A 17,035-nucleotide genomic window follows, 5' to 3' on the forward strand; every position below is an offset into this window, starting at 1 on the left:
CAGAAATTGCAATACACAGAAACTGTTTCAAATAACTTCAGTCTAAGAGGACATTTTTCACAAGATATGAAAGTTGCTGTTCTGGAGAAGAAAAGCTACATCAAATGAATCCAGAGGGAACCAACTGAGATACAATATATACACATGCTGGGCTCCCGTCTCAATGGATGAAATATTGGTCAATATTTCTTAAGCCAGTACAAATGTAATACTTACTGTATGTTATCTACTGTTACTTTCCTTGCTAACTAACCAGACCCACCTTTTCAGAACAAGGCTCAAAGGTGACGTTTGTCATTCTCTGCATTTCCATGTTATTCCTTTGTTGTTTCCTTTAATGGTTGCTGTTTACAGAACTAAGTTTCAAAATACTGTAACTGAATACCAAACAGGGGCTTAAATAATTACTAGGTGTGAACTGTAGCCAAAACCCACTGTTCCTTTATCCTAGAGTCTTGCACAAATGTTTTACTGTGTAGTTTCTGTATTCTGACTCCTGTCTGAGGAAATGGACAATGTTCCATGAAATCTTACATTAAAATATAACAGCATTTAAGGTACCACAACATCCTTTTTGGGGGGGGGGTTGTTTTTGTGTATCTTGGCTTTGGATCCTTATAATGGGGAGAGCAACTTATAGCCCTCCAAACACTGGACTACAACTCTCATAGTTTTGCCAATTATAAGGATTATTATTAATGCCAGATGGCAACGAGATCTCTAGATTCTCATATGTTTCCACTGGTGTTCTTTGGCTGACCCCATGCCTATATGCACGGCTTCTTTATATCCTCCAACACAAAAATGTGTTACCTATAAAGGGGGAGGGGAAAGGATCACAACACAAATTATATTCAAATTATTTATTTAACAAAATACCTTATCAAATTTGTTTAATAACATCTGGACAAGGAAGCATGAACGAAATTTTTCCGTGTACATTGCCAAGGAACAGGGGTAGCAAAAATCGTGCCACAGTTTAGTGTTTGTTTTAAAAGGGGAGGGGGAGATACAGAATACAGCATTTTCCTGCTTTGTTAGTGAGCTTTTGAACAGTTGACCTTTTTTGTACGATACAATAAACCATGCTTGAACAAATGAATACCAATCCTTCTGGTTTGCTATATTGTTACATAATAATAGATAACTCAATCAGTTAAAACATTGGCCTGTAATTGTTTAACATCAACTGTTTGACATTTAACAGAGGATGCTTTGATGAGATTTTAATATATAGGCCAAAATATAGGTCAGAGCATAAAATAGGTCAGCATAATAAGTAACACTAGAACAGGCCTAACAAACTAGCAGGGATTTGGTGAGTCAACTACTCTGCAAGTTCCATTAATTCACATGCGCCTAGTCTAGTTGCAACTTATTTTAGCATAGCAAGTGGCAATTAGAAGAGTTTCACTTGAATCTATGGAGCTTACAGAAGAGTTGACTCACCAAATCCCCACTGATTTGATAGGCCTACTTTAGTGCAACTGACTATGCTAAGCAACAGGATTTTGGCTATAATGTACTAGGGCTAAGCCATGTTTCACTGATCTTTCTGTTCCTTTAATTTTTTTTATTATACTTAGTTTAATGTTTCTTTAGTGAAACACACTGATAAAATATTAATGTGGAATTTCTATAAAGCCACAGAAATGGAAGGGTACTATGCACCACCCTAAGTGCAGGAAACGGGAGCCAAATATCCCCAAGAGATGGCCGCTCTCCGTAGATTTCCAGGGAAGAGGCCCCAACGTTCCTCGGGTTATTGGATTGTACTGTCCAATCAGTTTTATCGTCATACAACCACAGAGCTGGAAAGCAGACCCAATTGCCTGTATCCTGAAGACGTATGACCTCAAGCACCCCAGCAGATGCTTATCCGGCCTCTGTTTAACAACCTCCACTTCAGAAAACTTCACCACTTTTCGAGTTCGCCAGTCAGTTCCACCACCAAACATGCTTGCCATCAGGAAGTTCTTCCTAATGTTTTCTTAGAATCTCTTTTCTTCTCATTTGAACCTATTGGTTTGGGTTTTACCTTCTGGAACCACAGGAAACAGCTGGCGCCAACTTCCAGGTGACTGTTGTTCAACTCTTTGAAGGCAGCTATCGTATCATGTCTCAAGCTGGCTTCCTATTCGAAAGAAGACAGGCAGAAAGCACCCCGTAGTTCCTCAAAGTATCGAGCAATGCTGGTATTTTTCAACTGCAGGCCTTTCAGCAGGCAGATCAACCTCCAGAATGCCTCGCAGTTCTCAGGGATCCTAAGGAAGTGGCCATACACGGCTTCACCTCTTCAAAGGCTGATCATTCCTCCCTAATTGTTAGACAGATTTTTTAAAAGTCCATCTCTGTCAGTTGTTACTCATTAGGTTTGATTTCCAGATGTTTTACCCTCTTGGCTGTGTTCTACTCAGCCCTACCCTTTTGAGGCATACGCCCACCCCCTTGCTTTTATGAACAGTCTGACTCTCAAAGTAGGCAGACAGTAAAAGCTTTGCAAAATGAATGGAGGTTTTACACCAGCTCATGGTTTAAGACTGAGGCCTTCTGTTTGTTTACTTGGAAACAAGTCCTAATGAATATTATGGCAACTTGCATCCAATAAAACGTTTGTAACATTTGGCTGTGAGTATTGCAGTTTTATATATTTTTAAATGGCATCCTTGTTGCCTTCTGATTCCATACAAAACATGAAAACCCTATGTTGGCCAAGATCCTATTTGTTACATCTACAGGTATAAATTGGTATAAATCTTAGGGGCAAATTACAGCAAACTGAGAAATTAGCATGGACATTTGCTGTTGCATGCCGTGCTGTGTGATCTAGTAAACAATAGCTAATGTCTATGCTAAATCTGTGGCAATTCTCTGACCATTAAAAAATGCAGTGAGATTGGGGCAGTGGGACATAGTAATAACCCCTTTTCTTCTTCTATACATCTTTCTAAACTTCTCACTACTAAAGCAGAACCTAATTTGCATTACAAAATACTGAGTAGAGGACATGGATTACTGTAATCCACCCATTAGTTTTTTCCAGAGTCTGGAATTAATTCTGATCTTCAAATAGCGGAAGACACAAGGGAGGTGAAAATGGCTGGTGAAAGGTCCCTGGAAATTACATGCAAATTCTGGATCCAGGATAATCTCAAATCCCAGCACAATGGCCAAGACGCTAAGGGTTAGAGTATATAGATGTGTCTTTAGGAATAAACTGATTATGATTGGGAAGGAGAAGAGGCTCATATGCACTGGACTAAACCTGCCTCTTATATGTGTCTTAAATAGGAAAATGCCAATGTGCATTCAAGCTGATTGTACACATGCTCTGCCAGGCAAAAATGTGCTGCTTATTTACCACCCCATAGCGGTTAAAGCACTCACTGAGCGGTTTACAATTGAATTATGCAGGCTACACATTGCCCCCCTCTCATCAAGCTGGGTACTCAATTTACCAACCTTGGAAGGATGGAAGGATGAGTGAACCTCCAACCAGTTACCTGGGATTAAACCTGGGCTATGAGCAGAGTTTTGGCTGCAGTACTGCAGTTTAACCACTGCACCATGAGCCTCCTTGAGGTGGCTGGATGGAATTTGGGGAGTTGTAATCAAGCATGTTTTGAGAGTCATTGCTTACAAAAGGCTGCACTAGTATGACCTATCCAGGCATGTCCTAGGTAGAATGAAACACAAGTTGTCCTAGATCTCTCTAGTTCAAAGTTGTTTAGCAGTTTTTTAAAGATATTGCACTTTTTAAAAGAAAAGGACAACTCCATTACGGATGTTTTTACTGTACATCTTAAACTGAATATTGGAGGCAGAAGGGGAGCCTATTAATAACAGCTTTTAACCATCCATCCAGGGCAAGTAGCATCCAGCCACCCCATGGATGATGCAAAAATTATGTCAAATCTTAGACATTAATGCTAACATTGCACATCAGGGGGTTTGCTTCTGTGACAGAATGTACAGAAAAAACACTCCTCACTTTTGGGAAGTATTTAACAGCTCCAACATTTTGCAAGCATTTTGGCTAGCAGATCAATATCCGGAATGCCGTGTAGTCCTCAGGGACTGTAGGGAAGTGGCCCTATAGTGCTTCACATTTTGGAAGTCTGAACATCTCTCCATAACCATTCGGAGAATTTTTAAAAGCACACCACAAGAAAGATGGCAAACAAGTTATCATACGTAGACACTTTGTTGTCTAGTGTGATATTAAAGCAAATATAGAACAACAACAAAATCCGGAGAGTATATCATAAGGCTGCTATGGCAGAACAGCAATATAAATGGGTAGATCCTGTACAGAGGTTACGTTCACCCCACAGGGGTTACCAGTAGCTCGAGCAAAACAGGATTTCTGAAAGCACCTAAGTGCTGCCGAACATTTAGACCTGGTAGAATATCTTCCATCTTCTTTTCATTGATGTTTCTTCTTGGATTTTCTAAGTTTCATCAGGAGAGACTGCTATTCTCTGTTGACAAGAAGATCAATATATTTTTAAGACCCATCTCAAACCCATGAAAAAGTCACTTAAAATACAGTATTATGTTGAATACTTTTCATTTAAAATTAAGAAAAATATCTTGAACTGGGGATAGCGTGATTTGGGAGGACAAGCTGTGTGTGCCCTGCACCTTCAAAAGATCTTCCCCCTCGCTTCTTATGTCATGAGCCCATGTATGTATACCCAGGGTGGAAGAAGATCTGCAAGCAGTTTGATTTAAATCCAACAGACTCGAATTTCCTGGTGCAATTCACAGCAAGAGAATGCACGTGATTTTGCTGTGTAGTCACATACTTAGTCACACAACAGAGGATTCAGATGACATCATATGAAATCATAGTCCATTAGGATTCCAGGCATTATCTTGAATAGCATGTTGGCTATCACGACAAAGCAGGGAAAAAGAGCTCTTACAAGTTTAAAAAACAAAAAAGGTTTCTATTCCTTTAAAGCCCCAGATCAACAAGAGTCAATTTTGCAAATTTACTGAGGGGTGGGGCATGTGGGAAATACCTGAAAGTGATTCTCAGATCATAGTGAACCAATTCTGTTGCTCCTACCATGCAAGATTCAGTATCAACACTTTGGTTTTCTCCATACAGACTATTGCTCATGGCATTTTCAATGACATTTTTCAGAGCCAGTAAACAGCCAGCCGTCATATGAAATAAACGTCTAAAGGGAATAAAGTCAGCTGAACAGGACTGACTGAGTTGGTCACACTAGTGTTCCTTGTAATTTCAGTTTTGTATATTTATGGAGTTTCTGGGTCTCTCACATCAACAACATGACATTTTATGTAGACTTTAAAACTGCTGCATTATTTACTGTACTTTAATCTCCCTTCCCACCCTAAATGACTAGGTGCTGAAGTGTGTGTGTGTATGTGTGTGTGTGTTTAAACGGCCTTGTTGGGTTATTCATTGCTTAGGGATGGTCAGATGATCATTATCACTGTACTGCTCACAAAAACGAGCTGTGGTATGATGTACAGTCTAGGGAAAGACAGGAAATATTCTTTCTCTCCAGCAGCCCATCTACTGGACATCAAAAATACAAAAGAAGAAACACAACAACACTTCCCATGCCAATCAGAATTGAAAAAAGAAGCACATACAACCTGAAGAAGCCCTGTCCAAATGTTTTCCCTTTTATTAACGGCAACTGTTGAAAGTAACTGGAAAACATTGCTTTGTTTCCCTGGAATAGTAATTTGGAACTATTTCTTATACATTATTGTTTTTGAAACTAAGCTAGTTCCACCCTCAATCTCACAAAATTACATACCAGCTATGCCCATGCTTTGGAAAACTCACACTGCACAGACTAAATTTGTAAAATTACCTTTTGTATCAGGCCAAGAAAAAGCAAAGGAACAAGGTAAGATGGTTGAGATTAAAGGGTTAAAAAGGTGGTAGCAGATGAAGTCAAGCTGTACCGTTGAAGTGAGTCAAACACAATACCAAATTAGTATTTGGCGAAGCGCTTGTCTCATTGTTAACATATTTCCTTTTAATATGTTTTCAGAAACTAGCAGTAACTATTAAATAGCACAGAAAGATTGCCAGCTCTGATTCCAGGAAGGAAACCCCCACCCAGTTCCCCTCTGAGTAATTCAAATTTTGCTAGTGAAGCTTTCAAAACCAGACTGAGGTAGAATTCCATATTGGGTAAGGAGCCTAGTAGGAGTATTTGGGGGGAAACAAACAAACAAACAAACAAACAAACAAACAAACAAACAAACAAACAAAACAACCTTAAGACACTTATTCTGAGAATTCTGAATCAGACAATCAGAAGTTAAAACTCTGTCTCTGTGGGATAGGCAGGTGATACTTACTGATGTATATCATTGTGCTGGTCTTCAAGTGTAATAAAGTATTACACTGCACTAAAATTATCTTTGGAACTCAATAAATTCTGAACAATTTGTTCAAGATCTCTATCCCTCCTTATTCAATTTAAAATAATTAGTAACTGAATTCATTTGAATTTAAAGCAGTTTAATTCAGTTTGAAGAGTCCCAAGTAATTAAGGTTTGACTGGAGTAGTAAAAATGTGTTCTTCAGTCTTGTGGTTTCTGTCTTTTTAAAAGTTGAAACCTGTACAAATTATAGATTTTACATGTGCCTGCTTTTACCCCATAGAATGGCAAATATCTATATTGAATTGCGTGTCTCCCAAAAGTACTGTGCCATACATCAAAGGGGTCACGGACCACATGGGAAAACTTTTGAAAAAACACAACCTACAAACAGTACTCAAGCCCACCACAAAAATACAACTAATGTTATGGTCAGCAAAGGACAGAAGGGACCCCCTCACCACTGCAGGAGTATACCGGATACCTTGCAGTTGTGGCCAGGTATATATTGGAACCACAAAACGAAACATCCACACCAGCATCAAAGAACATGAGAGACATTGCAGACTAAAACAACCAGAAAAATCATCAGTAGCTGAACATGCCCTAAAACAAACTGGACATGAAATTCTGTTTTAAAATACTGAAATACTGGACAATATCAGCAATCATTATGTCAGACTGCACAGGGAAGCAATTGAAATCTACAAGCACCAGCAGAACTTCAAAAAAAGAGAGGAAAGTGTGAAGCTCAACAAAACTTGGCTCCCAGCTCTCAAAAATACAGCGTGCAAAAGGTCAGTGAACTCCACCCAGCCACAAGGACGGGATAACTACGTACAAAAGACCAGCTAATGACACCCATCAACCACAGTGACAGATAACCTCCTTAGCACAACAATACACCCACAACAATACACACTAATCACCCATCTACAGAAAAAGACAAAAGCCTATCTCACAGCCATAAATACTGCACTCCCATAGCCAATTACACCAGAGCACAGAGTGCTGTCCTCTGAAGATGCTGGCCACAGAGATTGGCAAAATGTTAGGAAGAACAACCTTCAGACACACGGCCAAAGAGCCCGAAAAACCCACAACAACAATTAGATCCCAGCCCTGATCCCAGCCCTGAAAGCCTTCGCGAATATATAGTACTGTAGCTCTTTGTGGCAATTTTTGGTGGTAAAGACACAACAAACATGGTGTGTGTATACAGCTACTTTGTGAGCTATGGGATGCACTGCTAAATCTTCTAAGTGGGAAGCAGCCCTTGGTTTCCGCTCTTGCTTCTTCCTCTCCTCTTTCTTCAATTAAATAAATCAAGCCTATGAGCCTGGTATGATATGGGAAAGTCCCTGCCAAAATAAACTCTAGGTTTCAAAAAACAGGAGGTGAAGAAAGCTAGCTGGATGAATCTGGTTGCCAGATTCAAAACCAGGGGACATTCATATGCCTTTTAATCTCTCAGTGTGACAGAAGATAAGGTAGCTACAATGTGCCTACAGCTGGTTTCTTCCACGTAACTTCGCTCATTCCACTCCCCGGATGTGTCACGAAGAAAGCAAGGGAGGAGAGTGGATAAGAGTGCTGAGACGGAACAAGGAGAAGTTGTGTTAGTCTGATCCCCTGCTGCACAAGGGAGAGTGAGGCTCAAACTAGACAACAGAGTTACTGTTTCATCAAAAGCAGTACTTTTCATAGGCATCCTTCAGTCTCGAGAGACTATGGTAACATGCTCTGAATCGAGGAGTGTCCTCTCCAGAGCATGAAGCCCGGGTAAGGTAATATGGAGGATAGGCTGTTACCCAAGCAGCAGATCCCCCCTCTCCACATTGCTGAAATGGTCCAATGGAAAGGCAAGAGCCAATACGACTGGTTCCAGCAACGTCGCAGGAGTTGGCAGAACGACACGAGCTGCCTTCGGGACTCCAGCTCCGGATTTTGCCTCGAGGTTAACTCCTGAAGCCTTTTCCATTGGTGGATATAGCCACAAGGCAGTGGAGGTTTGAAATTGGAGTTTTCCTTCTCCTAGATGGGCTGCCTTCCCTGGCTGACAAGCCCCACCTACCTGGCCTGCTCTTTAATACTGCAAAAGTATGATCTGATCCTTAAAACTTTCCTAACTCCCCGGCTTATGCAAATCTAATTGGCTTTTCTATTTACCATACTAAGGCCAGATACAAAATTTGAGAATTAACGGCGCGCGGTCCTGGGACATGCTCTTTTACAGCAGGAAGTCCCACCCCTAGGCCCCACCCCCAGGCCATGTGATCAGGAGACAAAAGGAAAGCCCAGGGGAAAAAAAAAACTCAGCATGGCATCCATGCAAACAGACCTGGCCTTCGCCCTCAGCCCAGCTTCCTAGGGAAAAGAGTCCAGGGTCCTGGGACATGCTCTTTTACAGCAGGAAGTCCCACCCCTAGGCCCCACCCCCAGGCCATGTGGTCAGGAGACAAAAGGAAAGCCCAGGAAAAAAAAACTCAGCATGGCATCCATGCAAACAGACCTGGCCTTCGCCCTCAGCCCAGCTTCCTAGGGAAAAGAGTCCAGGGTCCTGGGACATGCTCTTTTACAGCAGGAAGTCCCACCCCTAGAGGGGTTATACTCCCTCTAAAATACTACATTCACAGACAAAATATAATCTTAGATTTGGCACTGCTTCTTAGAAGTCCAGGTGACCACTGTATGTCCGATGTGTATCTCCTTCAGGAAAGCTACAGTGATTCATGTCGTAATCACCTCTTCACTGAGTGAAAAGATATCTGTTTACCCAAGCACAAGCTTGCCTCACTCATTTTGCAAATGAGCTTCTTTTGTTCAGTGACTGGTCACTGGGAGGTAAACATGGGCTGTATTTGCAAGTCTGATTGTGCTCTGTATGAACTGGGTGCCTAAAGGGAAAATGTAACAGTAGGATGTACACATTTCCCTTAACACATAGTTATGGCTGTTGTCTGATTCTAAATCTGTTGACCCTAGTGACACAATATTAAAAGAAAGTTAAGCATGCTGAGTGCCCCATAGTTCAGTGCAAGAGATCTAAGTGCATGCCTGGCCATCCCACAAAAAGAAAAGAAAAAAGACTATTTTGCAGCCCAATCTTAAACATGCTTACTCAGAAGTAGATCTCTCTGAACAAAATATCACAGTGCTGAGATGTTTATCTGTTATGGTACTTAGGGAACAGTTTTCTTCAAACTCACACACGCTCCTATTAAAGTGTTAAATGCATATGCTTTTAAACATCTAGAAATCTGGTAGCTCCTGGTATGCTCTCTTGCAGCTGCTTTGGCGGGCAAAGAACAGATCTGTGATTTGGAAAAATCAGTCTTTGGGGCTTGTTGAAATTCCATCCCTTTAATTTTACTTATAGAATGGTGCTTGAACACCTGGGGGGGGGGAACACACAGAGTAGCCAGAGGTCAAGAAAACTCCTCTCCCTTTTTCTAAGGGCTATTGTGCAATAAACAATTTTGTGAGGGCCGTTGTGGAATCTCAGAGGTGAAAGAGACCACAGGAACCATCTGGTAGTTCTTCCCCTGAAGAAGTGCGCCTCAAACATAAGCCCAGCATTAGGCTGTGTTTTCCTTGGAAGCCTCCAGGAAAGGAGATTCTGGTACTTCACTCAACAGTACATTCCGCAGCAGAACATACACTCATGGATATGTCTGTCATGTTTGATCTAAACATAACCTGGTCTGGATCCAGACAGAAACGTTAGAACAGGGGAGCTGGAGTGACAAGGGAGCATCACAGTGAAGTGGAAATTGGCAAACCAATCTGCCCTCCCCTTCCTCCAAGAGATCCCTCCACTGAATCACATATGAGATTTGGAGTGGGGGAGCAGCATTTGATGCTCTACTTCATCCAGCAATATGCCATGGGTCAGGATAGACCTGAATGGCTTTGGGCTTTATATAAGGAACAGAATCTCAAAACAGACTTGAGAATCTACTGAAAGTCAACAGAAAGTCTGAATGATTTGGGCAAGTCCTTTTTGTCAAAGGGTTAAATATCAAATGCCTCAGATCAGTGATTTCTACCTTGAGTCACCCAGATGTTCCCGGACTACAATTCCCAGAAACTCCAGCCAGCACTGGCGGTGGTGAAGGCTTCTGGGAATTGCAGTCCAAGAACAACTGCGTTACCAAACATTTGGAGCCACTGCCTCAGACAAAATGGTTCCTCTAAAGGAGAGAATGATCAAGGCTCAAACATTTCCATCCTCTGACCTTCTGAATGATCAGCCATTCCTGTTCATAATTTCCGTCCATGAAAAGCATTAGCCACAACTAAACAACAAAATAAAAGCACTGACTCCCCTCTTCCCCCTCCCCACTACCTGTAGCTCTGCCTCCCCCAAAGCAGTTTAGGAAGACTCTTTGGCCACAGGGCCAGAGAAACCTGGAACTGTCCTTGCTTTGATGGCTTTCCCACTGCCACGGAACTCCTTCCCCTTGGAAGAAGGCCAAATTCCACTCCTGATGATTTTTAACAAAATTTGTAAAAGGCCTTGATTTGGTCTGGCTATGAAGCTGAGCAGCCTGCTGAAAAGCAAAAGACCAAAAGCAATTAAAAAAAAAAATGAAACAATGCTGAGGTAACTACTGTTCCTCAATTGAAATAAATCTGTTTATTAGAACAGACTCAGTGACCTTCAGTTCTCTGCCAAATGGATATATAAACAATACAGAAAGTTTCTTGCTAATCCCATGAGCCTATGAGGGGGAGATTGACGAAAATCCTTCGTATGTGTGTCCAGGTTTAAAAAAGTTATGTCATGGCTAATGCAAATCTGGTAGTTCCTCATATATGAAGCCTGAGTCTGTTTCATCTTATCTTCTTTCTTTCTTTCCTTCTTTCTTTCTTTAAAAGTTTACTAACCTAGCACTAGGAGAGTCAGGCACTCAAAGAAAAGAAAAAAGAAGAAATCAACAGAGTGATAGAGCGAGAGGAGAAAATTTTAGGGTAGCTTTGTTCTACCTGTGCCTCCTACAGATTGGGAAAGCCAGAGCAGAGCCACCTTAAGAAGCTGGAAACAAGGCAAGTGAAAACTTCCTCCTGTCTCTTTGCCCATTCTGCACTTTGCCTAGCTGGCCTAGTACTAAGACAGCAAACCAAAGGAAGGGAAGGGAAGGGAAGGGAAGGGAAGGGAAGGAAAGAAAGAAAGAAAGAAAGAAAGAAAGAAAGAAAGAAAGAAAGAAAGAAAGAAAGAAAGAAAGAAAGAAAGAAAGAAAGAAAGAAAGAAAGAAAGAAAATGGGAAGAGAAGAAGGAAACAATCAGAATGAGGAAGAGGCTGATTTCCTCCACTCTCTCTGCTGACTCTTTTGTGGTCAGCTAAAGTGAATGAATTCAGGGAAACCCACCTTTCTGGGTGCAACTTCGCAGCCGATCCATTCACATGGATCAAGATCTTGGGTACCAGATCACATGTAAGGGTTGCTTCAGACGCCCCCTTTGTCTGGCCTATGTCAGGTTAGTTCATGTCTACGATGGTCAACCCCATCCTACTTCTCAATCACATCTCAGTTTTGCTCCCACAGGTACAAACAGGACTCTTTCCTCTGTCTCTGCATACTGTGAATTAGATCACTCCTTTATCCCAGAAAGGGCTTACAAGCCACATCATGTGCAAATTGTCATTATCTATATTCATTTAGGTTGACTGGATAGTACATTGAATTACGGATCTGGCTGTGGAGCCAGAGGTTGGGAGTTTGATTCCCCCTCTTTGTGTCCCAGGAAAAAGAGCCAGCCTGTTGCCTGAGGCAAGTCCCACCGTTCCAGGGGCACCCTGAGGAGCAAGGCACAGTGAACAACTTCTTATCACTGCATACCTAGAAAATGCTGGAAAGGACTGCCAAAAGCTGGAATCAATTTGAAGGCACGTATTTATCATTATATTCTTCCATGCTTTGACCAGGACTTCCTTGGAATGATTACATGCCACTTCACTGCTTTTATTTTAGCTGCTGAATCCAATACTCTCTTTAAAAGACAAATATTTTCTAAGACAGATACATTGCTAACCGTCTGCTGACTAGTTCATCTAGGCGTCTGGCCTGAATATGTTGTCAAAAAACACAGAAGCCTCTCTGTAAAAGGAAATATATATTCTGTAAAAGGAAATCTATCTATCTACCTATTTACCTATCTACCTATCTATCTATCTAAAAACTAAAAACCCATATTGCCTCAAAATTTAATAATCTTCAGGTGCTCCTTTCAAATAGTGGCAGTTCGGTAACCAATAGTTATTGCTCATTTTCCAAGTGAGATGTAATCCCCTTTTTGTTTTATTTGGATTGTATGAGTCCTGGGAACTTGCCAAAAGAGGGTGGTGGTATTAAAAAAACCCCACAGAGTATGTAAAATACGGGTTTATGCTGGAATTCTCACACAGCCTCTAAAGCAATAAAGGAGTTGGTTGGTGCATAAGCAGTCTGACTTGCATCAGCTAGATAAAATAGGGATGTACCAAATGATTGGGCTAACTGATCCATTGACTGAGTTAAAATCCTTATAAAACTGGAGCTAACCACTGGCTTCACAAGTTCACAGGTTCAACCATTTTTTGCCTGACACAAAATAAGAATTTGTTTGAACTTAGCCAAGCAATTGATACACATGACAGAGATGGAGTTTATGGAGTTTAGAATTAGTGTGGCTTATAGTTTAGATAGGTTTCCTTTTCCATTCTTTAATATTTTGTAACCTCGGAATCGGTAGGTGTGTTAGATTCAAGATAGGCTAGTCAATAAATGATTTTCATACCTACATCTGCTCTAAGTCAACAAAGAGGCCATAGGCAAAGAAAAGATCTCCAGAGGCCAGGTTGCTTGTGTGCAGAGGGAGGAAAGAATGTAATTTGATACCTTAGCTTTCTTTGTCTCAAGCTGATTCTGCAAATGCTTCTTCCCAGTTTGCTTTCAAGAATAATAAATATCACTTCTGGCCCGTTTAATTTGCTATGATCTGCCTTCTCGTCTACCTCCACATTTTATACCATCTTTGCCCAATATTGAGTTTGGTGAGCTCTAAAGTTCACCTAGTTTGTAACTTTTTAGTGATTCAATGAAGTTATTAGTTAACTCAAAATGTTATTTCTAGAACTGCATCATACACCTCCCTTTTTTCTATTTTTATTGTATTTTGTTTGTGACATAGCTTGCCTGACCTCTGTAAATTATCCCTTTTACACACACACCTGTTCTGCTTGCCTTTTCTGACTGTAAATAAACCTCCCTTGATGGCAGATTTGGATTCATCTGTGGTCAGTGTTCTACACCTCAAGGAACATCCTCTCACACCTTAGGTTTTTCTCTCAGAGCAGGGAAGGGGAGGACAAGCCTCAAGGAGATGAGGGAGATTTTCAGCTGGCACAATGTGGGTCCCACCTGCTGACTTCTGTCTAAGCGTGATTGAGAGGAGTCAGAAAATGTTTCTGACAGAGCTGTAAGCGAGCTCTGAGTCAGCTATGGTCCTGATCCAATTCAGTTCTTTTATTTTGATTCTTCAAATAATTATATCTCACCAAATCATTCTGTGGTCATCTATGGTGAAATTAGGCTCACCACTAGAGATGGACACAAATTCAAAAACAAATCACCAAATGTGTTTTTAAAAAATCACCAATTTGTTGATTCAGATTCATTTGGATCGATGCTCTTGATGAATATGAATCAATGGGTTTTTAGCGATTTTGAATTCATCAATTCATTGGGCTACAAAATGGCCCCCAAGCACTTAGAGACATCAAAGCTGGTGAAGGCTGGGTTTTGGATGTCCAAGTTGTATACCCCCCCTGAGGCATCTAGAGACATCAAAAACAAGCTTCCCATAACTCTCCTCTATAAGCCTTCCAAGTTTGGTGAAGATTTTCTGAAGGAGAGCTTCAAAGAATTGCTTTCCAGAGAATAATTCTTCCAAGATCCATAACCTCACCCAGCCAGTATCAGTATTCTGAATAGGGGATTAAGGAACGTCTGCTTCAAAAAGTAACTTTGTGCAACCCTTTTCCAATTTCTCATGACTCAGATAAAATCTATACTTACGGAATGTCTGTTTTCTCCAGCATCTGAAAATCATAAAATACACCAATAATTCAGAAAGGCAGTTTAGAAACCAAAACAAATATTATTAAACATTCACCAAAATTATAAGTTTAGGATAGAAATGTGTACATGGATCTACAAATAACAGATTCAAGATCCATTTGAGTGCCAATAAGAATTTAATAATTTCATGCAGTGTGTTCATCTGAAAGATCTAGTTAAATTTTCCTATGACCTCAGGCTAAAGGTAAACTTCTTACCATATAACTTATTGCTGCTATTCATAAAACCTATTTAATTATTTTAAGTGAAACATAAAGTCTTAATATTCTGACTTGTAGCAACCCATTTCAGGGTTTTCTAAAGAGAGAGAGAGAGAATACTCAGAGGTGGTTTACTTTCCCTTCTTTTGTGGGTGCCCTGGGATTGAGCAGCTTGCCCAAGGCTACACAGGCTGGCTCTTCTCCCAGGCTTCCAACTTCTGGTTCCATTGCTAGACACCTAAACCACCGAGCTATGAATCTGGTGCAGTATTCATTCATTCATTCATTCATTCATTCATCCAGTTCATACCCCACCTATCTAGGCGGCTTACAATATATAGGATTACTTTTTAAAATAATTTAAAAACAATTGACTACAGAAAATCAGCAATATTTTAGCCAGAAGTGTCTTCATTTGGGTGACCAATATATTTAGAAACCTTAATATCAATGGGAAACTTTGGGAAATGATGAGTGGCAGAAGTACTCATAAAAGCAGTTGCATGACATTTCTGCACATATGCATTAAGCAAAGCCAATACAATAGCTAGCAGCTACTGTGGCATCCTAAGTGATGCAAACAGGGCTAAACTGGATAGTTCCATCCTAACCTCTAGAATTAAGGAGTTCTGCGTCTTTTCAGTGCCTCAATGTACAGTCCCACCCTCATAAGGGTTCAGCATGGGTTAAATTAGAGTCTACAGTTCTCATGATATATATTCCAACACTGTCAACAAATTACAATTCTTGGGGAGAAATTATGATAGACACGGCCCAAACTCCAGTATTAAGACACAACTAAAAGTTGAACTATTGAATTAGCAGTGATTTGGTGAGTCAACTCATCTGTAAGTCCCACTGATTCAATGGTCCTACTGTACTCTAATTGCTACTTACTGCTATATTTTGATTTGATGTCACTGTTATGTTTATATTCACCCATTTTCTTATAGTGATTTTACCCTAGCATTGGGTTGATATAATCCATTAAAAGAATTATGATTAAAAATGTAAATATGAATACTGTATGAATATATATTCTTAGACTCTAGTCTTCTCCCTCTTTCAAAACACAAACCAAATATTGTACAGCCAGCTCTTGTGAAAATTTCCAGTGCCACTTAAGTCCTCTTCCCACCCCCACGCCCCATGATGTAACACGGACATGGCATGGAGAATGGTATGAGAAGAGGTAGTGAGGGAAGACCGTAGCAAAGAGTAGCAAGTGTGCAGATCATGTGTACAGATAGCTGTGGAAGAAGGAACAACACATACAGGCCCAGTGCACGGCCCTCAGTGGACAAAAGAATGGAAACGAAGAGGGACATTTGAAGTTACAGAGAAGCTGGCAGGTAAGAAACAAGAGCCAGCACTCTGAGTTCCCCTACAAACAAGGATGCCTCCTAAATTTGGGGCAAACGGCTAGAGATTATCCCTAGCAAAACAGAGGGATGGTCTCTTGATATAAAGCTAGAAGAGGGAAACAATGTGTAGAAAGTGACTCAATGCCTTTATCTGGACTGACAGGATCAAGATAAAATACGCAGAATGTTTGTGGCTGTTGAAATAGATATAGCTGAGAACAGCCATTCCCTTCAGCATCAAAGAACCCTTTGAAATAAACAGATCTGAAATAAATTCCAAAAGTCACATTTAGGATGCTAAGTATTGTGCTACCAGGAAGAAGGAAATTATAAATTTTATATAATTCCAAACCTTCAAATGAAGGGAGATGCTTGTTAATTATACTGTAGACACAGGAATGGGGACGGGAGGGGGGGCTGACTGGGGAAAAGCAACAGATATCCCATGTCTTTGTTGCTCTAAATCAAAAAGTCGAGGTGGCTACCACTGTGTTATGACTGAAGTCGAATCTGATCTGTATCTGTAACATATTCTTCAGATATTCTCAGACACTGATAAAGTGATACCGCTAAATTATTGGCTGAAATCCTATTGCTTAACATAGAAAGTCACACAAGGCCCAATGAAGATTTGGTAAGTTGCAACTAGAGTAGGCCCATCTGAATCAATGGACATTATGGAAGATTCAACAGGCCTGTTCTAGTGTGACCTATGCTAAGCAACAGGATTTGAAGTCATAATTTAATGACTTCAAATTAATTTCTGAAACATACATATACATGTACATATGCATACATTTGATTTATACACTGCCCCTTTAGTGCAAGCACTGCTCTGAGCAGTTTTCAGATTAAAATCTAAAACCTCACAAGACCCCACACATGTCTTTACAAAAAAAAGCTTAAGACTATTGTTGGTCTATTGCCTTTTATCACAAATCCCACCAATTTCAGTGGCAGAGTGTTTGA

General features: G+C 40.6%; 1 protein-coding gene across 11 annotated transcripts in view; it reads right to left on the reverse strand.

Annotated features, from left to right (window-relative positions):
• Positions 1 to 848: 848 nt before the first annotated feature.
• The window catches only part of PECAM1 (platelet and endothelial cell adhesion molecule 1), a 90,443-nt gene continuing 74,256 nt past the window's right edge, over positions 849 to 17,035 (reverse strand). For 4 of the 11 annotated variants that reach the window (XM_020782542.3, XM_020782532.3, XM_020782522.3 and 1 more), the window contains 2 exons: positions 14,440 to 14,462; positions 849 to 4,481 (listed from right to left, as the gene is read on the reverse strand). In XM_020782542.3, the coding sequence (XP_020638201.3) occupies positions 4,452 to 4,481; positions 14,440 to 14,462 (53 nt within the window). In that variant the 3' untranslated portion in view covers positions 849 to 4,451. Of the gene's footprint in view, positions 4,482 to 9,167; positions 9,276 to 14,439; positions 14,463 to 17,035 lie in introns of those variants that run through there. The other 7 variants (XM_072991002.2, XM_072990998.2, XM_072990997.2 and 4 more) reach the window with 3 other exon arrangements.

This window comes from Pogona vitticeps, chromosome 2, assembly GCF_051106095.1.
Source record: "Pogona vitticeps strain Pit_001003342236 chromosome 2, PviZW2.1, whole genome shotgun sequence".
NCBI lineage: Eukaryota > Metazoa > Chordata > Lepidosauria > Squamata > Agamidae > Pogona > Pogona vitticeps.